The sequence below is a fragment of the Mauremys reevesii genome, linkage group 3, assembly GCF_016161935.1.
Source record: "Mauremys reevesii isolate NIE-2019 linkage group 3, ASM1616193v1, whole genome shotgun sequence".
Taxonomy (NCBI): Eukaryota; Metazoa; Chordata; order Testudines; family Geoemydidae; genus Mauremys; species Mauremys reevesii.
This window is the reverse complement of record NC_052625.1, coordinates 90,704,295-90,729,988: the sequence shown is the minus strand read 5'-3', so window position 1 is coordinate 90,729,988 and position 25,694 is coordinate 90,704,295. Positions and strand designations below refer to the sequence as shown.

General features: G+C 40.0%; 1 protein-coding gene across 5 annotated transcripts in view; it reads right to left on the bottom strand.

The window, feature by feature from the left end:
- PRKN (parkin RBR E3 ubiquitin protein ligase) overlaps positions 1-25,694 on the bottom strand; it is a 1,176,340-nt gene that overhangs the window by 184,101 nt on the left and 966,545 nt on the right. For all 5 annotated transcript variants that reach the window (XM_039529610.1, XM_039529612.1, XM_039529609.1 and 2 more), the window contains one exon: positions 2,114-2,175. In XM_039529610.1, coding sequence (XP_039385544.1) covers positions 2,114-2,175 — 62 coding nt within the window. The remainder of the gene's footprint in view (positions 1-2,113; positions 2,176-25,694) is intronic.

The window sequence follows — 25,694 nt, the reverse complement described above, 5'->3', positions numbered from 1 at the left end:
CGGGCTGGGTCTTATGGACACTGAGGGGACTAGGGGCCCAGACCCCCTTTACAGAATATAGTGATCACTGACCTTGTGGGGAATTGCTGGGTGAGTCCAGACATTTTGTGGGCTGCAGTATTATTTGGTTCTTCCCTTAGATTTTTGGACTGCTTTTCACCTGGGGGACCGGGGATGCGAGCTCCTTAGGACTTATGGCTGGAGGACCAAACTCAGCACTTGCTCTAAAGTGATGCCTACAGCCAGTGAAGGACGTCTGTGGCGAGAGTGGTGTCCACCCAACCCCCCCGAGGGTGCCCTAGAGGTACAATCCATGACATGTAGTGTCACAAAGGTTAAAGAAATGGTAAACCTGTGATTCCCTCTGCCCACGAAGTCTGGAAAGTCTGATTCCCTCTCTCTGCAAGGTCTGAGTCCTTGCTGTTACAGACAAAAGATTACATCATAGGAATAGTTTGTGCTGTCAGCAGCAACAGGGGTGACAAATACATCTCTTTGCACTAGTTTTCCCTCATTGTTCATGTTTAGATAAAGAAACCAGGCACACACATTCAGTATGTTCTCCAACAGTTTGTCCTTCCAGGTGCCTAGCATCCTCATCTCCTATTGGCTTCAATAGGAGGTCACTGTGTTCAGCACCCTGCAGGATCAAGCCCCAGACGGCGGAGAGGATAGTATGGTGTTAGAGAAAATTTCACATTTGCTTTATTTGAATTTCTGTGAGCTCTGATACCACAGTGACAGAGACATTAAAAACCGAACTAGACTAATCATATTGTAAGGTGCATCTATTCTCCTTAGGCTTTTCAGAGGGGGATGGGTTGAAGAGGGTGTAAGGGGTTAAGATGGGTAGAAACTGTTAGTCCCGATGGGCAAGTTGGAAGCAGTATGGTTTTCTATTGTACACATGAATAGAGCATATGACAGACACATTTTTAAAGACTGAAAAAAGTAAAATATGTGCTGTATAGTCATGTAGGTAAGAAAATTCCCTGAGTCTTTCTCTCTTCCCCTTGACTTTTGTACAACCTGTTTTCCCAGTTTAGATGTATTTTCATTTTCTCTTCTTTTTTTTCAGACCAAAGACTTTCTTTCATTAATTGTTTCCCAACTGTTAATTTTAAGTGCGCACACTAGTTCCAAGCCGTGTTACAAAAGTCATCATTAGACTTGTTACAATTGTGCTTTTATAAGTAGACAACATAACTACAGTAATCTCTGTACTTAGGTGTGTTGCAGTTTCAGGTTTAACTGCACCCCACCCCCCCACACATACACCCTTCCTGTAGGGCACCATCTTAAGGTTTCCAGCTCGCAGCCGTCACCTCTCTCAGGTGCAGACTCATGTCTCTCACCATCCAGACCAAGAGCGTAGGCTTACAGTCCCTCTGCACTTCACTGTGGCTTCCCGAGCAGGCCTGACTGGGGTCCAGCCAGGGGTGTTGGAACTGGGGAGGTTGGGGGGACACTTTTAAAAATGGATGTAGTTTGGGGGTAGAGGGCCACATTGCCCCCCCAAACTGGAATCCTCGGGCATGCGCAGAGCCTTGTCAGCAGGGGCTGTGCTTTGCAGCGGGGGAGCTCATAAGGTAATCAGCTCCCCGCCGTGAAGCACAGCCAACTGGGCATTGTGAGGCTTCTTAGTGTGTTTAATATTTATGAGCTGCTTTGAAGTTCTCATATAGAAAACGCTATATACATTCAAAATGTTGTTATAGTTTTGAATAATAGGCTTTTAAAAGTACAGAAAAGTTCTGGACCACAAGAAGATATAGATAATATCAAAGATAGCTTTAAATATCAATCCCTTAGGCAGACTTCATCCTTGTATTTTCTTGTTTGCCTGTCTGCCACTTTACAGCGCCTGTTTACTGCTGGAGTCCTGAGTTGAAAAGCTGTGGCAGATAGCAGATGTACCAATTAATAACCTGTCAAGGCTGATGGATAGAATAAAAAAAATATTCTCTCACACATCTCCTGTGTGTTTTTCTTCCCCATTTCAAGGCACTGGGGGTCATGAGACATACTCTGCTTCTCTGGAGAGAAAAGAAACTGTCTCATTAGCGTCTATCTTTCATGACACTATGACGCAGCCTTTGAGATGTTAACTCACCTGTTCTTCTCCCAGAATTCTGAAGTGATGAAGCTCTTTAATCAAGGAGTCTGGACAGCCAGCTGTTGGAAAGAAACAAAGAAATGCATTTTAGAATTCACTGTTCGTGTTTTTTTGGGCCATGCGTAGATGCAGCAAGGACAGGATACACAGATCACATTAGACAAAAAAAGATTACATGAAACAGATTAGAAAGATAAGCTACAGTTCTACGGGCATCCGAGCACTGAAAACCATCTATCAAAACAAATCCTACCACATTTCAGAACACACAGGAATGCTTTGAAAGGTTACGTTCTGTATAGCTTAGCCCTTTTCCTAAAGGGCTACAAACAGGAAAGAGAGAGAGATGAAAAGGGCAGTAACTTCTGCCAGATAATGCCAGCCCCTAAGTGTAGGAGTCAACATATTATAATTAGAGGGATTCACATCAAAAGCCTGGAACTGAACAAAGCTCAGTTCAGATCCAAATAATGGCTTGGGCCCATTTCGAAGCATAACACAAGCTTTCCTTGAGTCCCTGCAGGATTTCACAGATTCTGCAGGCCCCACATACCACTATACTTTTTGGCTGTCTCCAGTATAATCCACTTAGCACATGTAACTGTCACTCCCTGGTGTAAAACACAAACCAAATACACTGGAGGAAGAGAGGTTTACCAGGCTTTTGATACTGGATTAGAGCTAGATTGTCACAGCCCTTACATATTAGTACAGGGAAAAAGGAATAAGCTCTCCACCCCCACTCCCCTGCTCAGACTCCATCCACAGCGGGGAGAACAGAGGTCACTCCCCTGATACCCCTTGTTGTAAGGTTCTGACGCCCAGAATCTAGACAAGAAAGATCAGAGAGCAGCAATGCTGCCCCGCTCATGACCAGGATCAGAGGGGTAGCCGTGTTAGTCTGGTTCTGTAGAAGCAGCAAAGAATCCTGTGGCAAGTGAGGGGTGTCAGGTGACTGGGATGTGGATGTCAGACCTAGTGGATGGAGCAGGTATCAGAAACCAGGGGTTAGGGTGAGAGCTGGAGGGAACAGTCAGAAGCCAGAGGTAAGAGTCAAGCTGGAAGTCAGGAACTGGGTCCAAGAGCCAAAACCGGAGGCAGGAACCAGAGTGCAGAGCCAAGGGTCAGAGCCAGAATCACCTGGAGCAAGCAGAGTAACAGGCAAAATGGGGGCTCAGGCAGGGATAGGGCTCAGGCAAGGCGGAAGCAGCAGGAACAAGGCAACGCTGGACTAATAACAGTGGCTGATATGAGTCTTGAACAGCAAGCAAGCTACTGTGGAATGGCTAATCAGGCAGCCTGCTGCAGGCCAGCTGTGCTTATTAGGTTGCCTGGAGACTAGTTTACCGCAGGCCTTCATTCCTGAAGGGAGGGGGAAAGGGTGCGAATCTGCTCCACAGAAAGGGGTTAAGAAATTTACTCCTCCCACATGGCAAGGGAGGAATTACAATTCTTTGTGCCTGCTCCAGTGTCAGTGCAGCTACCAAAAGTTACAATCTCATCCTCATGGACTAGCATTAGTGGGGTACAGATAACTCTGAAGATGGTTTTCAGGATCTCTGTCAGTACTGGAGCATCACAGCGACAAATATTCAGCAGCACTCATAACGTACAGCAACAATCATAATTCTTCACTAGTATTGAATTTCTTGTTAAGTCCTATTGTTTCTTCCCCTTTATTAAAAAAAATTCATATCTTAAACCCTCTTTCTTGTCAACCTCCTTCTCCCCACACACGTATAGGTTTGTGCACATACAACTAGAGCTGGGCAAAAATTATCCGCCAAAGCATTTTTCAGCCAAAAATGAAGATTTGGGCTGCCCAAAACATTTCATTAATTCATGTTGATATTGCTAAATTGTTTCAGTTTAAAAAAGGCATTTTTTTAAAAAGTCACAACGATTTGTTTTGTCATTTTCTGAACAAAATGTTTAAATGTTATGTTTTGAAAACAAAATTTTGAAATCAATACAAAATGTTTTTCTGGTTGAACAAAATGTTTCATTCAATCCAAAATGAAATTTTCTACCCAACTTTTAGAGTCACCAAAATAAATAAATAAATACAAATCACTTGGGGTTGACCCAAAACTATTCTTTTGCCCATTTTTCAAAACAGCCAGCAAACTGAAAAATCAGTTATCCCCACAGCACTACAAATAACCTTGACTGAATTTAAAAGGGAATATTAATTCAACTGTGTTTATAACCCTTTCATATTCATTTTATCCATCCCATTTGGTGGGCTTGCAACCCCAGCATCATCTTTGACATCTCTCTCTCTATTTTCCCCACACTCTGTCTCTAGCTACTTCATTTAGCTTCTTACTCCTTAATATACTAATTAGCCAGACCTTATTTACTATTGCAAATGCAGAAACACGTCCTTGCCTTGTTCATCTCTCACCTTGATGATCATGACTTTCTTCTCTCCAGTCTCACTGGTTTTTAACTCTGCACCCTCCAATTTATTCAAAATGCTAACATCAGTTACTCCAACCACACCACCACCTTCTCGAATCAGGACCTGATTCACAGCCCATTAAATTCAATACAGACTCACATTGACTTCACTGGCTTGAATAAAACCTTACTGCATAAAAGTAAAGCTCCTTTTCCTCACCTTCAAATAATCTTATATCACATAATCTTTCCCAAATTTAAATCTCTGTTCTTATTTTTTCCTATAGTGATCCCCACTGAAAAAGCCTGCATTTAGCACCCGGTGCTGTTTGAAAGTCAAAGTAGGATACTATTGCGAGGTAACTCTTAGCAAATGTTATCTTTTTAATAGTAACTAAAATATTTCCCACCTCCCATTTGCTCTCTGTGTTCCTCCCTCAGCTCCAACTTAATGTTTCCCCTCTTCCTGTCCTCCAAACAACCTCTCTCTCTTATCCTTCAATCATCCACTTCTTCCAGAACTCCACCCTACTTTGCTCTCCTCATCTGTAATTTCCACTCTCTCTCTTATATGAGTTCTGTTTCTTTGTCTCATCTTTGTCTTGTCTCTATGAGATTGTAAGCACATGAGGGTCAGGGAGAATTTCTTAGTCTGTGTTTGTCAAGAGCCAGGTATGATGCTACACAGTTATTTTTATCAATATTAACATTAATCAAGTGCATCCATCTAGCAGAGAAGAACTTTTCCATACTCTATATTTTCTAGTGCTTTCACCAGTCCAATTTCCACATCTCCAGGGACTAGGCTTTCATTAGACTTTTGGAAGGTGATTCTGCAGTCAAATGGATCTCAGCATCAGTAAGACCAAAAGGAAGATGTCACTGTTTAGCAAGATGGTGACTAGCCCCTCAGAAATAACTGTATTGAAAATCTTTGTACTCAAATACAGTTATTTCTTGATGAAAAGTCCTTTCAGTGTATCAGAACTTCATGTTGCTTGAGTGAACAAATCAAATTAAGTTTTATTTTAGAAAAATGGAAATAAGGAAGTAACATGGCACGCAATAAAAAGTACATGTTCAAAAACAGCTATTTTGCTCTCTTTGGATGTTTCTGGGTGTCTTTATCTTATTTCAAATGTCCACTTCAATTGCTTGTTTTTTAAGTGGGCATTAGTAAAACATGCTCCAGTACTGGGGTCCCTTTCTGTATAATGTCCAATAGTTCTGAAGAAACTTTTGGGGATGATTAGTTTTTGCACTATAACTTGTAAAGAGTACTGTAACCAGACTGTAAACCAAAATGAAAGGGTTTTTGAAAAATATATTCTACTGAAGAGCATTAAAACCACAAAAGTCTTCAAACATTTTCCTTTTAATTTCTCATCAATTATCACAGGGCAAGTGTGGTATCCATGGGGTTCACTGGCAAACTGGGAACACCAAAGCTTAGGGGGAAAAAATCAATATTATTTCTCTCTCTCTGATGTGCTCCTGGCAGTAGCACATGACATAAATAATCTGCACTTTGCAGATTTCTGCTATTTTGTATGGAATGCTTTGAGGATTATTTTTTCTGCTCTCTGTAGTACAGAATCCCTAATGCACTGTAGCCTCATCAATTACAGTAACTTTCTATTCTCCCCCTCTTCCTTCTCACTTAACTATGACTTGAAAAATGAACCACAGACATAGATGAAATGACCACACACATACACAAAAAATATAAAAACCTAGTGTTATCAAAGGAAATAAGGAAAAGCACTGAACAAACGCCTTTCATCAGATGCCAAAACACTGGGGTGAGTTCATTTGCAGGCTGGTAAAAAAAAATCACTGAAAATGTTTATTAGTTCCTTCTTCCAACTAAATTCAGGTCTAAATGATGGAGGTCTTCATATACTTTGGTTTGCTGCCATGACTGTGCAGGTTTTTGACTACTGATGAAGCAGAATAGGATCCAATGAGTACACAGTTGGCCTAATTCTCTACTCTGTTATGCCATTTTTACTCTGTGGTGACCCGTTGATTTCAAATGCGTTACCATGTCATAAACCTGGTGTGATCAGGACCAACATCTGAGTGAGCAGAAAGCCAGCATTTGAACAAATGACCTCAATGCATCTTTTTAAAAATGCTTTAAAAATTGAATAAAAAGAATTCTTTGTTTCTACTGCAATGTTCCATCACATCCCAATTTATTTGTTTCAGTAATTTCTCATGTTACTTCATTCCCGCTTCGTGTCATTATTTCATTCAAACTAATATGTGGGTAATTTCACTTGTGAGTGAAAGGTACATTTTAAGATACAGGAATTTACACTGTCAGAACTGCCATCTCACTTCATTGTGGCATTTACATTATAAAAATACTTTCAATTAGATCACATAAGAGGGGATATCTCCAAGAGAAGACCAAACAAGCAAAATAAAAAAATCCAATTTAAATGACAAGCATCATGAATCCTCTGATTTGCATTGCTGTGAACAATACACAGTTTCAGTTGCATTTGCTATTAAACCATGATTCCAACTATTACCAATTTAATCGCCCAAATCTTTACCTATTCTCTGACAGGTTGACAGAATTAGCCTCTGTTTTTTATTCTTGCTTCATATAACCCCCTTGTAAACAGCAGTGGAAAATTCAAATCAATTCTTTTAACTTAGATATTACATAAACTGGTAAAAATACAAGTTAAATTAGTTTGTAAATGAGTATCCACCACATAAAGAGTAATTGAGTATCCATAAATGTAAATATTATTTAAAATATTAATAGCAAAACAGCACATGAATGCAGTGCACATAATTGAAACACACACTTAAGTTTACACAGATGAATAGTCCAAGAGCACTTGGCATCTTGCAGGATTGAACCCTTATGCACAGCAAATGTTATTTTCACTTGCTTATAGTTTATTTCGGAACCAACATTTTTTAACTTTAGAAAGCACGTGCTGTTCTTTGAGGGCTAAAGTCCTGGAGCCTTAAAATTCCAACTTCCCTGGCAGGAAGAGAATATAGGAAATCAATGTTATTCAAAGGAATTCTTCCCACAGAGCAAAGCTATCTCACACAGGGCAGGTAAAGTTTTAAGATTCCAGGTCTCTACATAATAAGCTTGCAAATATACAATGTTCTAAATGTATTAAAATTCCCAAAAATAATTTTATGTTGGTAAGCTAACAGTGGAATGGATTGTTTTCTAATACTCTAAATAAAAATAAAAATTTGGGCTGAGTACAAACATGAAAAATGTTACATATTTTTTGGGGAAAAAAATTCTAAAAGCCTGGAAATGAAGGATAACATGAAGCTGTAATAAATGTCCTTCATTTGTCATGTCATTTTCCTAGTTCTCTTCCAAACTATTCAGCTAATTAGAATACTGATGTAAAAATAAGACCTATATCCTGCTCATGTCATTTCCAGTGAAGAAGCAGCCTGAGTCTGTGACACTGTAATCACTCTTGTGAGATCAGACAGTGATGTCAAAGGATTTACTGACTTCATTGTACTGGTGTTAATTAAATGTTTGATGTTTCAAAAGAGCTTTTCTCAGTCACAATGTTTATCCTTATATGAACAAAGGGGAAGTTAGGGAAATTGGAATGCCCACTTTATGGCATAAATATCATACTTTACGGAAACAGAAACAGGAGCTATGAAGTGACAGGTAATTGACATATAATGTGTAGTCATTAAGTGTAAAAGCCTATCTTTCAAATATTGCCTATGCTGAGAGGTCTAAAAATATATTTGCAGAAAGCCCACACAAAGAAGGTCATTACAATAGTTTTCAAATCTTAATGAACAATAGTTTTCATTTGGAAAATCTTGAATATCACTTTTTAAATGCTGCTTATGTAATGCAATATCATAATGTAGCCAAACTTCAAACTGCTTGAATTCATAGACTTATTCAGTACTTATAGATAATATTTATGTAATATGGCTTTTTAAAGGAAAATAAACTGACCAAAATTCCAGCCACAAACAATTTACAATCTAAGGCCTCAAGCCTGCAATCTGCATAAACTCTTGAAGTCAGTAGATTTCCATGTAGGCATAAGAATCATCCATGAGGATCCAGTATTGTTAACCACAAATGTTCAAAAATCATGCATTAAGGCCAAACATTCCCTCATAAGATTGGCTTAAAAATCATGTTTTTGTTGTTGTTGTTTGTTTTTTAAATAGGGTTCTTTTGGTTTGTCTTCTGGTTTCTGAGCTGTTAGGGTGCACTTGCTTCACATTTTCATACTTTTCTCAGGAACCATGAGGGTTAGAAACTGACTTTATTTTAAATGAAAGATGAGATTCTCAGGCAGTCAACTAAATCTAGCAGCTGAGGCTGTAAGAAAAACACTATATATCATGACTGATGAGAGCTGGCAACACTGAGAATCTGATTGCAAGATTGGATTCGAAACAGACAGTGCACCAATGAAATCTGTCATCAAAAATGCAACAAAAAGCAAAGTGACTGAAAAGCATGCCTTGTTAGTTCCACTACATTTATTTAGAGCCCAACCTGTAGCCCAGGGTCCATTTGTGGCCCTCAGGAGTCCCTTAACTTAGGCCCTGGAGAGGGACCATTTTAAGAGGAAAATGTGCATGTGATTGCTGATTGAAAAGTTTGTTCCCTGACAGCTTTCTTTAGAAGGGGAGGAGTAAAGACATAGTACCCTCTCAAATGGAGTGGGTAGTGAGAGCTGGAGCCACAGTCTTCCCAAGAGGGGAGGGGAACCAAACAAGCACCCCAGCAATTCCTGCAGGAGGAGCTGGATCTTCCATGGCACAGAGTACTAGGAAAAGGGACAGTGGCAGCTCTAGTCCCACAGAAAGAAGTAGGGGGAGCAGGGAGCTGAATGAAGAGACCATGGAGCCTCACTATTTGACTTGGGGCAGTGGGCAAGTTAGGAAGAGTAAGTCAGAAAGGAAGGAATTTTTGAGAGGAAGCAGTGCCATCACGGAGTCAGAGGGAAAGGAGAGAAATATTTGGTGGTTGGTGGATGTGCCTAGGAACACTAGAGATTTGTGGAGGGAGAGATGGGCTGAGTACATGAGGGCTGACTGGAGAGAGACCTGGCTGGGGGCTCTCAGGAGGAAGAGAACAGGTGTTTCTTTCAGGCAATGGGGCTGAGGAAAGGAGTTTCTTAGGGGATCAGCTGGGGAAGTTTGATGGGTGTGTTTCTGAGGGATGGGGACACTAAAGGCAGGACTCAAAAAAGGAAGTCTCCACTCACCTTCTCCAGGCCCAGCTGATTCTCTGAAAATACAGCAGAGCAGCTATGTCATCAGTGTTTAGTGTGAGAGCTGATTTGGGAGCCAGTTTTAGACACCCAATTTAGTTTTCTTTACAACATGGAACTGAACAGAGGACAGGAAGAGGGAAATGGCAACGTTAAACTGCCCCTCCCCTCCTAACGGTGGCTCTTGGCATGAAAAGCTGGGCAACAGTGGTTTGGAGATATTTTGTGTGTGTGTGTGTGTGGGGGGGGGTTGTATGCCTATATTTCTTTTAATTACTTCTTGAAGGAAAGACTAGGTTTTATAACAGGCTTTTGAAAGAAGTGGGTTTTGGACAGGAACTTGAAGGAAGAGATGTAGAAAGCATGGTGGACCAGATATGGAGCTATTTCGAGATTATCCAGTTACCCTTAAAGTAAGGGTGTGTCCCAACTGAGACATGGGCAGTCTGACCTAGTGGTCGGAGCAGCAGTCAGGCTGGTCAGATACCAGGATGTCAGAATCTGAGCCAGCCCAGAGGGCAAACCGAAAGTCAGGTGTCAGGAGGGAGGCAGGGTCAGGTTACTAGGAGATCAGTAGTAGAAATGATCCTGAGCAGGGAGAACCCAGTTACATGGACAACTTCCTGTTCCTGTGCTTGGGTTAAATAGACGCTGGGGATCAATCCCGACCCTCAGGGTTCCACCAAATCAGATCCTAGGACTGGAATCCTCCTGTTAGAGTTCAGCTGCTAGTGGCAGGTTGTGACTGCCTAGTGCTTAAGAGCCCCGTGGACCAGCATTCAAGACCCACAGTCCTTGACAGGGTACTAGGACAACCCAGCAAAAGTACATGACAGACATGTATCTCGTACACATACTACATATCTCCTTTATTAAGTTGCATTTCCTAAGGAAATCAGAAATGTTCTAATTAAATAGCTATACTGATTATCAGAAGCTTATTAAAACATACGTGTATCCACTACAAGTCACTATAACACCCTGTGTGCCATTCAATTAGTCTAGCTATGCTATTTATTTATTTTTGAGAACAATTACAATATTACACTGGATCAATTCCTATGTAATCTTGTCAAATAAAAGGTGTCATTTATGAGGCTGTCAGTTACAAAGACTATACTGTATCCCCGATAAAGTTGGCTTGGGGCTGGATTAATTTTTAACTCAGCTGCATGTAGCAGTAAAAAAACCACCCAAACACATCGAGGGAGACTACTTCTTCCTTATTGCAACAAACAAAGATATACGGAGAACAGAAAAGAAAAAAAAAAAAAAGACTTTTAAGGTATGCTGTGAACTTTGTTTTTCTTTCAGTAATCCTCTCACTACTCAGTCTTATTTAGTATCTGGCAGTACAAAGATCAGCAGCGGCTCAGCTATAAAGCTGTATGCATCTGAAGCAATAGCATGAGAATCTATTTGCTAGCTAGCCAACAGCAGCTAGAGTTCAAGAAGAGGAAAAATATGTGTATGTTTCAAGCCATTGGCACAATCTTTCTATTACAGATTCACTGAATGAAACAAAGCCTCTCTCTACCATCCCCAAGCTCAGTATCAATACCATTCCCTACCCTTCTCCAACATTTGTATAGAAGACTGTTTTAGCTGATTGCATGTCACAGAGAAGGTCACGTAGCACAATGAGAGGCTTCTCATGCAAACGAAAAGATTTTAGGAAGATCTCCACACGATCATGTCTTTCCCAGAATCCTTTTTGAGCCAAAAATGTGTGAGGGCTATGTTCAGAATAAGATGCAGCAAAATGTAGTGGTAGATGAGCAATTTTAATCAAATGAACTCTTGGAAAGCCAAGAAAGGAAATAAATTAATTAAATTAAAATTCTCTTTAGGACTTGTGCTCTCCAGTCTCAGTTACCCTTGTCCCAGATTCAAGGCAAGCAACAGTCTAAAATCATTTGTCTTGGGGATGAACCACAAAAGGTCTTTGATTCCTCCTTTTCATTAGGGAAGAGAAGGCAAAAATCACAAACCTAGTTTTCTTTCAACACTGAAGCAACTCAAAGTCTTAGTTCCTTCTTTCTTTTAAAGAAGTAGTAAATCCTAAGAGGTTTTAAACAGATTCACAATTGCCTTAGGAGTATTCGCTCTGTGAAACGTCTCTCAGATTGGCTGGCCAGCTCTCCGAACATGCAGCAACAAACTTCCTCTTCCTTTATCTGCTTTAGGATGGTTTCCTGAGAGCTTAGCAGGTCCCAGCTGCTCCTCCTGTCAGCATAGGTACCATCTACACTAGGGTTGCCAACTATGTAATATTTAAAAACTGGACACTCCAGCAGGAGTGACGGAATCTCCCCTATCCCACCTCTTCTCCCTGAAGACCCGCCCCTGCTTTGCCTCTTCCCCTGAGGCCTCACGACTGCCCTGCCTCTTCCCCCAAGACCCCACTCTCCATTTGCTCCTTTTTCCCATCCCTCCATTGCTCACTGCTTCTCCTCTCTACCCTCTCCCTGCCTGGGTCAAAAGGAACTCACCTGCAGAGCCAGGGCTGGAAGCTGCAGCCGCCCGGTGGAGGTAGGAAGTGGCCCTGGCTGAGTAGGGGTGGCATGGGTGATGACTTGGTGCCTCCCCCTGCCACGCCCACAGTAACTGGACTTTGGGTGTCCGGTCAGATCTACTGACACCAACAGGTCCCCTTTTTTTAACCAGATTTTTGGTCGAAAACCAGACACCTGGCCACCCTACTCTACACTGAAGCACTACAGCAGTGCAGCTACAGAAGTGCCACTGTAGTGTCTCAGTGTAGAGAAGCCCTGAGCCCTGCCAGTTAAACCTGGCCTCTCCATATAAAACTCTAGTTTGTAACCTTGGAGCTTTCTGACTGCTGTTTCGATGAATCCAGGCCCCAGACTGGTATACCCTTTCACAGTAAGGGTGGCAGAACAGGGCTCCTGATAAAAAAGTCATGTACATGGCAGTTTGGAATCCTCCCTTCCAGTCTGGTGATAAGATATAGTCAACTGCTGATGAGCTGTAGTACTGGCCACAGCCCCTACACAACCCCACTTTGAATTTTTGTCCAGTGGATCAGTGGAGTTTTCTGACCCAAGAGTTGACATCTTTGCTCCAAATACCTGGTATGTTTTGGGACTTGTTCACCTGTGGAAAGGACAGGCAACATTTTGCCCACAAGAAAACTTTCAGAGAAGCAGGCTGAACAACTTGGCTCAATGGATGCAGATAGGTTATTCCCATGTCATAAAATATTCACCTAACCATAGCATACCTGATATTTTCCCACAAGGTCTGACCCGTCTTTTTTATGAATCTAGTTTACAGTGTCGGATACAACTTATTATAATTAGCATTTATTTGTTAGGCATACTAAAATGTCTGAGGATTTATATTTTGTAAATATTATACTGCCGACTGGGTGATTAATCCACTGTTGTCAGCCACATAAATCCCAAAAGCACAACACTGGTCTATGTACAGTGAGTCTAAAAAATAACAAGAGAAGCACAAAATTATATGGAATTCTTTTCTTTGCATTTATGACTTTTTTATAACTTTAGTTTCAAGACTTACATTTTTTATGTTGATAATGTAGACGGGTATACAGTGAGATACAATAAATATGTGCAGGAAGGAAATATATTTACATGTTTAAATAATATAGATCTTTTAATAAAACAAACATTTGTGATGGTATTTTCAAAAGCGCTCACAGTTGGCTTTGCTCTTGTCAAAGTCAGTGGGACCATGACCTAAAAATCCCAACCTTTAGCTCTACAGTCATCCAACTCTAAGGCTATGTCTACACTATGAGCTAGGGGTGTGATTTCTCTGCTTGTGTACACATACTCATGCTAGCTCTCGTCAAACTAGCGCACATATAAACAGGTAGTGGCAGCTGGGCTGTGCCAAGTGCATACCCACTGGTTTCAGGCAAGTCCGTATTCAGCACAGTCAGCCATGCCTCAGCTCCTATCTCTGTTAGCCCAGCTACACTGCTATTCAGCTAGCAAGAGTAGGTGTACACAAGCTGGGAAATCACACCCGTAGCTCATAGTGTAGATGTAGTCTAAGTCAGACACTGCAGCAAACAATAGTTGTAAAGAGTCTTGCATATACAAAGGTCAACATTACGCGTGTTATTCTTGTACATTGCTAGTAATTTTCTTAGCATTACAAATTATGAGCCAGATCTGGTGTAAACTGGAATAGGTACACTGAAATCAATGGTTATACACAAGTTGACACCAGCTGAAGATATAGCTCTAAAAGTTTATATTTGTTCTTTGTTCAAAAGCTCTTTAGTAATCTACTTTCCAATGAAAAGTACTCTTCTTACTTAATGAAAAGATCCCCTTAATTGTATAATACTATCCACATCAAGAAATGGACCCATTATTTAAACTAGCATTACTCAGTTTTCAGCAATTGTTTAGGTGGGAAAACATCGTTTGTAAAGGTTCACAAGCAAAGTCAATTTCTTAGTCTATAGCAGATGGACCTTATATGTAACTTTCTCCAGAGGTAAATACTCACCCAATCTACTTTTAAATTTCAGAGTTAAAATATCGTTGTCTCCTCATTTATATTTATGTCAAAGTGTTTTATAGTCATTTTCTTTTGTTTAAATTGAGTCCACTGAAGTCAACAGAAAGACTCCTAACCACCTGCAAATCTTTGAAGAGGCTTATAAAGCAAGTTATCAAGAAAGGTTTGCAAAGCTTTGCTCCTTTGGAGAGTAAATCTGTCCTGTCCTGAGATTTCCCAAAGATCTTATATATACAACAGAATGGGAAAAGGTGAATTTTTTGCTTGCATGTATTTCTGTATTTCAAAATAAATTAGGAACAGAAAAGGCACACTGTCTAATGTGATTGCCAGTAACTCTGCCAAGGGAGCTGCATCAGAGATGGAAAAGATCAAATAAATAATGTGAAGTGCAATACTGCATATACAGTATGTCAGCTACATTAGAGGAAACTCACTGGACTGGTTTTCCCACACTGTATACAGCTCTGGCCTCCACTTAAGAACTACCAGTTACTGTTTTTGTTCTAATGATGCTTTAAAGCCAAATTACCAAAACTAATGAAGCATGGTAATAATTTTGCTCCTAAGATTCTTTCCTTTTAATTTTTATGGCAGTAACAACTGGAATATAATTTTGCATTTTAGGTTGTGGGTTGTTTTTAGGTTTTGTTTGGTTTGGGGTTTTTTTGGCTTAAGGAAATATTTCAAACAGATTTGGACAAACACTATTGATTTAACGTCACTTAAATCACTGAACTATAGAATGCCAGGATGCCAATACTTGCTATTTTTGGCAATTTAGTTTTTTTTTAAATTTTTAAATATGGAGATAGACCTATCTCATAGAACTGGAGGGGACCCTGAAAGGTCATCGAGTCCAGCCCCCTGCCTTCACTAGCAGAACCATGTACTGATTTTGCCCCAGATCCCTATGCTCTGCACTGCTGTCTGATGAACTATCCAAATAATTCCTCAAAAGCTACAATTTTCTAAAAAACAAACAAACTCAATATTGCTCAGTAGAATGAGACCACTTAGTGACCAGACTCCAGAGCAGACTTAGCAGACTGCACCAAGTGGTGTTGCATTCCCCGGTTCCAATTCTATCCTCAAACACACCCATACAGTTCCCAGTAAAGTCAATGAGCATAGTGCTTACATATCAGAGGTCAGAACAGAGTCCAGGCTGTCCATCCACAATGGAACCCTGAACTAGGACCCTCAACAGCTCTACAAAGTTATTAAACTTGTGCCAACTGGAAATCATTCTTTGCCTATTTTACTGAGACACTTTGCAGACACGGTCCCCTCACAATCAGTTCTGATTTTTACAGTTAGCTATTGCTATAAAACCTATCCGTACAGGTATTTACATCATGGTGCCACCAATGCAAAAAAAAGTAAGAACAAAACTCATCACAATATTAACTTTTTAACTGAGATACAATGGAGTGGTTCTAACCTCCTTCCCCTGGAACATACCATATCTCTACTGGCTTCACTTGCATAAACTTTGTTAAGAGTGGAAATCTCATCGCAGGAATCTGGGTTGAAAGGAGTTTTGCACTGTTGGTATACTAGGTTTTTAGCTCAATCAGCTCAATTCATGAAAGGTTTTTTCATCTTTTATTCAAAAAGTAGTCAAAATCTCCAAAGCAAACTCTGTTCTTTTGAATTCCCACCTTCATGCTGGCACTGGCCTTTGATGATGATCAGTCCTTTTCAGAAAGCAAGAGAGAGGTCAGGAGCTTTCAGCATGTGGTGAAGACTTTATAAGAGTGGAAATTGTCTTCTCAGAGAAAACCCAACTATTGCTGAATAAAAGTCTACACAGGGCAAAAATAACCATCTAAGAATTTCATTTCCAGTTATTGAAGGCCATCTCTTGAAAAGACTGTCATTTCTGAATGCCAGAATGAAACAAGTGCAATGTAGAAGGCACTAAAAGGATTTTAAAATAGAAATGAAACCAAAATTCACATAGTAGTTTTTCCACTGACAGCTTGATAATACAAGTATATTTTAACACCACAGGTCCAGTGAATCAGATTTTGACTGAAACATTTTTGTTGCACTTAAAACTTGAATTAAAAACTGCCCTTCTATAATGAGAGAGAGAGTGCTGTCTCAGCAATTCATGTTGCAATGAAATCCCTTGTCACATGAGCACTTCATATTGAACCAAATAAAACTACAATGCCGGCTATGTAATGTGGAATAACCCATTGTGCCATCAAGAAAATTGTGGCCAGGTGCCAAAGAACAAACACAGATTTCCACCCCTTCTAATTACAAAACCTGTTGTAAAGAAAATTAAAATGGATATAAAAAAGGTCATTTACTGTAATCAGTAGAGAAAAGGTCAGTGTTCACCAAAAATCTGAAAGAAGAAACCACATACACACAAAATATTACTTGAACAATTACTGTTGGAGAATAGAATGGCAAATAAGATTCAGTGACCCAGAAATAGCAAAGCTTTCTCTTGTTACATCTGGATTTTTTCGCCTGATATGATGTCACTCTATATAAAGAGTGCATAAAACACATGCAATTCCTTTATGTCTGTACAGCATTTATGTGTCTTTTACTGACAGCGTAGACAAATATTTAGACTGCTACATTAGTGGTTCAGAGTGTAAATGAAACTAGCCTATGCTACTCTAAACGCAAATGCTCATGGACAAAAAACCCATCCAACCAAGAGAGAATTTTAATAAGCCACAGAATAAGTAATGTCTCACAAAAAAGCTCACAAATATTTGGACAAAAGACTATGGTTTATTCCTTTCTAAAGAGATCTTATGGCAGCTAATCACATCCAGAATATTCAAGAGTGAAGCATTTGTTTACAAGTGACCTGCATTCTTTTTGTGCTGCTGAATTCTTACTTTGTTAGCTATTTATTATATACTCCTTCCTCCTCCCCACCAGCAATATATGTATTCACATTCTATCGCTTTCTGTGATGGAACCTGGCAATGTTCCACTCTTTGTAAAATGAGGACAGTTTTGCATTTCACCTTAATCAGATCAAATTAGGACAGGTGGTAACCCTGCAGGCAACATAATTATGAAAAATGTCTGTGTTCAATACAAACTGTCTTTCCAGCCTCCTAGTCTAATAGGATATCATAGTACAATCTTTTTACATTTTACTGGCAGCTCAGAACACAAATGCCCACAAAGGATCAGATTCTGCTCTCATTTATACAGTATAAATCCAGAGAAACTCCACTGAAGTCTCCCTGTACTTCTACTGGCATGAAAAGAAGCAGAATTTGTCCCTGGGTGCATAATTTGATGTGCAGATGAAATCTAAAGTTAAATACAGGACAAAAGAAATTAAGTCTCTTTCTACTCATGAATAATTTTAACAACAATGTGCAAGACATGCTGATCCTATATTACAAACGGTGAGTCGTGTTTCTGCTATAAAAAAGGCAGTAATAAATACTGGAGATCGTTAGTGCAGCCGGTCTGACAAAGAGAAAACTTGGAAAGGTATCAGTGCTCCCAGAGGCAGAGAATTAGGGATTTTCCTGATTGTGCACTGATATGATGGCCTTACTGTTGAACAGAACACTTACAGTGAATAGCTGGCTAGACAGAATTGATATAAGCTGAAAATTGGATGCAAAACTCCATTCTACATTAAGGGGATAATACACCCAGCTTCATTTACAATATTACTCCTCAGAAGACACCCCAAGCACCGCAATAACAAATGTTATATCAAAGATGCACTCAGCAACAAATGCAATATGAGTCTCTGTGAGGCAATTTTTCAGTGTGTCAAAATTATAATATCACTCCATGGAAACAAATTAAGTAGCACAAGCTCGGCTGTTGGGATCACTTTATTAGCAATGCAATGTTATTTCATAAAGAATGCATTGCTTCAGATCTGTCAATAAACATCAAAGATGGCCTATCCATTTTTATGGAGCACAACTTATTATTTGCATATGAAATAAACAAAACACTTTAACATCCGGCTCTCTTTGTGAATGCATTTAAAATATTACTAAAAAACTGATCATCTTTACTGCTCACCTAGAGTCCATTCCAGTTTTGGGTTTTGTTGTTTTTTTTTAACCAAGAGGGTGCAACATTGAACAGGCTTCTCAAAAACATCAGTTAAGGAATACTGAATATTATCTACCAGATGGGTGCATATCTGTCTTTAAACGCTTGCTGACATGTCCTGGAAAACTCTGAAAAATATTCTCTTTGAAGACAATTCTGCTTAGATATATCATACCACATACATGCATAATCTTAACTCTGTTCCTCGTGCACAACCATTACAATCTTGGACCAGGTCCTTGGCTATCGAGTACCTATGAGGTAGTGATATGAAAAGGTGATTCACCTTTGCACTTCCCTAATCCTCAAGTTGTTCTCAGAAGGCTGTACCTCTTGCACTGTGTTACAGCATTCTGATGGCTGCTGTAACTTATGCTAGAATGCAATGGCCACGAGGGGACAAAAAGAGAGCTCAGGATTGGCATGGTACTATATGTGGCAATGGATAGGAACACCTACATCAGCACTATGCCATCAGAGACTCACCCTCATATTGAGATGACCCTCCCTGAGCAGGTTCATGCACTTTTATGATGGCAGAGCAGCAGAAAGCAACTGTTCCACCATACCAGAGGATCTCACTTTCCAGTCTTTAATTATACGATCACATACAATTTCTCAAATAATCCAATATAATATCATGCAACTTTTTTCTCTTTCATAAATACACATGGGGAATATCTTATAACAGTTTTTGTCTTCCCTTTTTGTTACTAACAACTAATTCATTGTCACAATGGTCAACTTTGGTCAAATTTTTAATGGAAGTTACCCACCTAATATCTTTAAAAATCTAGCCCTTATACTTTTTATGATAAATCTTCTTCTCTCTAAGGTACAATATATACACTAATTATTTTGCACACACCCATTTGTGTACACTTTTCTTTTAATCTTTCTTTGAAAACTGGAAGTCAAATCCTACTCAGGAATATAGAAAGGAGCATAAACTCTTGCAACCAAGTGTAAAAGTATAATTAGACAGTCCAAAAAAGAATTTGAAGAGCAACTAGCAAGAGACACAATTTCTAACAGCAAAATTTTTAAGTACATCAGAAGCAGGAAGCCTGCCAAACAGTCAGTGGGGCCACTGGATAACTGAGGTGCTAAAGGAGCACTCAAGTCAGATAAGATCATTGTGGAGAAGCTAAATTAATTCTTTGCATTGGTCTTCACTGCAGAGGATGTGCAGGAGATTCCCACACCTGAGCCATTCTTTTAGGTGACAAATCTGAGGAACTGTCCCAGAATGAAGTGTCAATAGAGGAGGTTTTGATAAATTTGATAACAAATAAGTCACCAGGACCAGATGGCATTCACCCAAGAGTTTTGAAGGAACTCAAATATGAAACTACAGAACTACTGACTTCGGTTTGTAAACTATCCCTTAAATCAGCCTCTGAACCAGATAACTGGAGGATAGCTAATGTAACACCAATTTTGAAAAAAAGACTCCAGAGGCAATCATGGCAATTACAGGCTGATAAGCCTAACTTCAGTACCAGGCAAATTGGTTAAAACTATATTAAAGAACAGAATTATCAGACACAAAGATGAACATGTTGTCTTTGGAAACAGTCAACATGGCTTGTCTCACCAATCTATTGGGATTCTTTGAGAAGGTCAAAAAGCATATGGACCAGGGTGATCCAGTTGATATAATGTGCTTGGACTTTCAGAAATCTTTTGACAAGGTCCCCCACCAAAGGCTCTTAAGCAAAGTAAACAATCATAGGATAAGACAGAAGGTCTTCTCATGGATCAGTAACTAGTTAAAAGATACGAAACAAAGAGTAAGAATAAATGGTCAGTTTTCACAGTAGAGTAAGATAAACAGCAGGGTCCCCGAAGGATCTGTACTATGACCAGTACTATTCAACATATTCATAAATGATCTGGAAATTGGTGTGAACAGGGAGGTGGCAAAGTTTGCAAACAATACAAAATTACTTGAGATAATTAAGTTCAAAGCTGACTGCGAAGAGTTACAAAGAGATCTAACAAAACTGGGTGACGGGGCATCAAAATTACAGATTAAATTCAATGTTGATAAATACAAAGTAATGCACATAGGTAAACATAATTCCAACTATTAATATAAAATAATGGGGGTTTAAATTAATTATTATCATTCAAAAAGAGATCTTGGAATCTTCATGGATAGTTCTCAGAAAACATCTGCTAAATATGCAGTGGCAGGCAAAACAGCTAATAGAATGTTAGGAACTGTTAGGAAAGAGATAGATAATAAGACAGAGAATACCATAATGCCACAATATAAATTCATGGTACACCCACACCTGAAATACTGTGTGCAGTTCTGGTTGTCCCATCTCATAAAAATATATTAGAATTGGAAAAAGTAATGAGAAGGGCAACACAAATAATTAGGATATGGAACAGCTTCCATATGATCAGAGATTAAAAAGACTGAAACTGTTAATCTTAGAAAAAAGATTACTAAGGGGGTTGGGGATATAATAAAGGTCTATAAAATCATGAATGGTGTGGAGAAAGTGAATAAGGAACGGTTATTTACCCCTTCAGATAACACAAGAACCAGGGGTCACCCAATGAAATTAATAGGCAACAGGTTAAAAAAACATAAGGAAGTATTTCTTCATACAACACACCCTGTGGAATTCATTACAGGAGATGTTGTGAAGGCCAAACCTATAACTGGGATCAAAAAAGAATTAGTTCAATTCCTGGAGGATAGGTCCATCGATAGCCATTAGCCAAGATGGTCAGGGATGCATGTTCTGGGTGTCCCTAAACCTCTGACTGCCAGAAGCGAGGGATGGATGACAGGGAATGGATCACTCGATAATTACCACGTGCTCGTCATTCCCTCTGAAGTATCTTGCACTGGCCCATCAGATAGGATACTGTGCTAGATGGGCCATTGGTCTGACCTAGTATGGCTGTTCTTATGTTCTTATCCAGCTATAAGCTTTTTTTCAGCTTCTTTCTATTGTTTAGAATTTTTTAGATGTGATTCCATAGCTGAATAGCATACTAGAATATAAACCACTTTACAAACTGCAGATATGAGATCTCGATATTTGTAGAGGCCAATTTAAATAGACATTGGCTCTAGCATTTAATACATGTACCATGCCGATAAGTAATTTAAAAACTACTGCCTCTTTAATTTTCACTCATTTTTTTTTCAATGGGTCAGTTCTAAAGATGGACCCAAGCGGTGCCAAAGGGAAACTTTGGTTATTTAAACTGAAAATAGGGTTGAGAGATGGCTTTCTTCTATGTGATTAAATATTTGCTGGCTTTGTTGATGATTTAATTGCATTTATGAAACGTAATGACATCAGTTCTCACACTGTGTGACACTTACTCTGTTCTACCATTTTATGCATTATTTCCAAAGGGTGATTTTTTTTTACTAATGCTTCATACGGCAAGTGCTGAACCTATTACTTTTTCCTTTCATTATTCCTTTTATTTGCTATTTATTTTCCACATTTGTTTGCTTTACTGTGGAACAGAAATTCATCCTTTCAGAAAAGGTGTATGGCTCCAGAATCCCAGTGGACATGAGTTTCCAAAGAACTGTGAATATATTTTTTATTGCAAATATTTGAATATATAAATACAACTGCATGCATAAAATCTGAAAGCTCTTAGAGAAACTTGGGAAAAAAAACAGTATACCCTGAAGTGTCAAGTCAGTTGGAGATTCTTCAGATTACTCTCCTGCCTTGTCTATAGGATTTACTTTCTATTGTAGCTCAGCTCCTTTGCTCTTCAGGACAAAGATTGCCAATCATGATAAACTATCCTATAGTAGGATTTTTGACTCAGACTACAGTAAACTCTATATAACAAGATTACCTGATTCTTTTTAAGGATCAATAATTTAATTTCTAGACAGGGGCCTTAAAGGTTAATTTCTAGTGCTTTAGTCACTAAGCTATCCAGCATTCAAGAGGCTTGCAGATGACATACAACCATAACTAGCTAATCCAAATCAGTTTGTTAAAAAAAAAATCCTCAGATTAACAAATCAATGATACTTACACACTACAAAATTGGTTTCCACTTAAAAGGCTCTATTCTGACTGGATTTACACACTTTATATGCAGCATAAATCTTGTTTTGATGTAATTTAGCTGGGATTCAGGGAGAAGTGACTCTCCTGTCTCTTGTCAGTGTACTAGACACAAACTGGGCAGCAGACATCCTATTTCAGTCTGACTGGTGCCTTTTGAGGAAAACGGGGGGTAAAGGAGGGAACAAATCAGTTTTTTTTATGGCTTTACTGACAGATTGCTCTACCTGGCCATTTTCATTTTTCTGCTTCCACAACTAACTGTGATTTGCCATATACAAAGCCTGCACATTCCCACCTATTAATGGTTGCTGCAATGAGAATCATATACTATGCCAGGGGTAGGCAACCTATGGCACGCGTGCCGAAGGCGGCACACGAACTGATTATCAGTGGCACTCACACTGCCTGAGTCCTGGCCACTGGTCCGGGGCAGCTCTGCATTTTAATTTAATGTTAATTGAAGCTTCTTAAACATTTTTAAAACCTTATTTACTTTACATACAACAATGGTTAAGTTATATATTATAGACTTATAGAAAGAGACCTTCTAAAAACGTTAAAATGTATTACCGGCACGTGAAACCTTAAATTAGAGTGAATAAATGAAGACTCAGCACACCACTTCTGAAAGGTTGCCGACCCCTGTACTATGATCTCACAAATCTGGCTGGCTGCACTCTTGGGGGCCACCTACTGGACTTTTGTCAAGGGAATACAAACCTCTGGATGTCTGGAGCCCAAAGTGGTTTAAGCCTCCAGAGTCAGAACCGAGTCCAGCCATGACCCAATCTCAGAGACCCTAGGCACATTCTCAGGTCCCGGACCTGCTGTCTAGCACACAGTCCTGAGAGCTGGACCCTGATTTCCAGCTGCCTACCCCCTCTGGGCACAGTGTTGACCCTTCAGACTCCCCCATATTTTAACATACTATGTCCCAGAATTCCATCCCGATGTGTGAAACTTCTGGTTTACAGCTTCTCTCTCCCAGGGAGCAACATGGTAGTTGCAAAGCATTTAACACAGAGAGACACTTTGCACAGAGTCTAACACAATTTAGTCTCTTACTAAATCATATAAAGCACAAGAGAGTATGGATCATATAAAACAATAAACCCTACATGTATTTCTCTTCTCTATCTCACCTTTTCCTCTGGAGTCCTTGGGGTCATTTGTGTCCATAAAGACAGACAGGTTTCCCTGCATGCAAGCTGACTTCTCATTCTTGGAGTTTCCTTCCCCCAGCTTCTGTCACCTTACTCTCTCCTGCCCAATGCTTTTGTAATACCGACAGACCCTGGTTGTCGATGGGCGGAAATGAACCTGGGGCCTCTAGAGCTAAATGCATAAGCCTCTACTGCATGAGCTAAAAGCCACATGGCTATTAGCTAAGTCTGTAGAGTAGACTCATTAATCTCTAAGTGGTCTCGGTGCCACTAGATGGGACAGAACACCACAACCAGGAGGTGTGTGCGTTACATACTTCCCCTAGCTGAGGAAGCACATCCCAAGCTTCAGAGACTTCCCAGTTGAAATCCTGGACAAGCTCTCACTTGTAACACCAACAGACCCTGGTTGTCGGTGGGTGGGATGGAACCTGGGATCTCTGGAGCTTAGTGTATGAGCCTTTACTGAATGAGCTAAAAGCCAGCTGGCTTAGCTAAGGCTGTAGAGTAGACTCAATCTCTCTCTCTCTAATTGGTCTCAGTGCCACTAGGTGGGACAGAACACCACACCCAGGAGGTGTGTGGGTTACACTTCCTGTTCCTGCCTGTGTCCTCTGCTCCTGGGTGTTCCTTATTTAAACTCCCATCTGGTCACCTGGCTTCTTTTGTTCAACACCTAGTAAATTTCCAGTGCATCTACCTCTCCTGCCTCCACCATCCAGAAGGGCAAGATAAAACTGGGTTTCTAAAGATGCAGCTACTCTTTAGTATAACTATTGCTGGTGAAAGCATGGTTGTTCAAAGTCAAGCACCTTCCCATTGTATCTGTTCTAGGAGGACATGCCGCAACCCTGCTAGCCCATGATGGATACATGTTGAGAGTGGCATTCATGATACAGCCATCCTTTACAATAACATTTCATAATAACTCCATAATATAAACCAGAATTTGTAAACTGTACAGAGGGATTACGAGATCACCAGACATGCTTAGTTTGTAATGTGTTGATATTACATGCATGCATGTGAGACCTCAACACCCATCCCCAAAGGACTGATAACATTAACTCTCTCCAGTCTGTTATAAAAGTCACTAACATGGCTAAAATGAAGCAAGGCAAACAAACAACAGGTTATACCTGCAGTAACCAGGTGATGCTGAATGCAACAGTTAACTTTGCTGCAGCAAGTTCTGCCCTCACAGGCCCTATACATTTAAACTGCTATGTAACATCAGGGCCGCCTAGAGGATTCAGAGGGCCTGGGGTCTTCGGTGGCCGGGGGCCCCTGCCGCTGAATTGCTGCCAAAGACCCGGCACTTTGGCGGCGGGTCCCAGGGCAGAAGGACCCCCCCACTGCCGAATTGCCGCTGAAGACCCGGAGCGGAAGAAGCTCCAGGGGCCCGGGCCCCGCGAGAGTTTTCTGGGGCCCCCGGAGCAAGTGAAGGATCTCGCTCCAGGGGCCCTGAAAAACTCTCGTGGCGGCCCCTGTGGAGCCTGGGGCAAATTGCCCCACTTGTCCTCGCCCCCCGGGCGGCCCTGTGTAACATTATGGCTGTGTCCCAAGGAACCTAAGTAATTTATCCCTCATCACTGCAAGAGTCTGACACTCTTGTTATATGGCAATGGACTTTTGAAGAGAACCAAATACAAATACTGCTCAATTTGAAACAAGGTCTTGAACTGCAGCAATGGCCTGGGATACTCCATGAACAATTGGGAATTAACGGATCCTGTACCAAAACAACAACAACAACATTTGTTTGAGAATATCGAGACAGAGGAACAAAATATACCACGTATTTCTGATCTTGAAGAGAAGTATCATTGTTACAAACAAGTTTTAAATCCAGACTCCACAGGTGCAAAAGTTAGATGATAAACTATATCAAGTACTTTGGGATCTTTGGATTAAAAGAAGTTATTTAAATGTCAGTTATTTTTGTGATATTCCACATCTTTCTGCTGAAGTGGGATTAACCAGGTCTGAATTAATGCATATTTTTAAAGCGAGGAACAAAAAATGTATTTTCCCAAGTTATTTCAATAGTTTCTTCAAATACAGTAAACAGTCAAGGAAAAATATACTG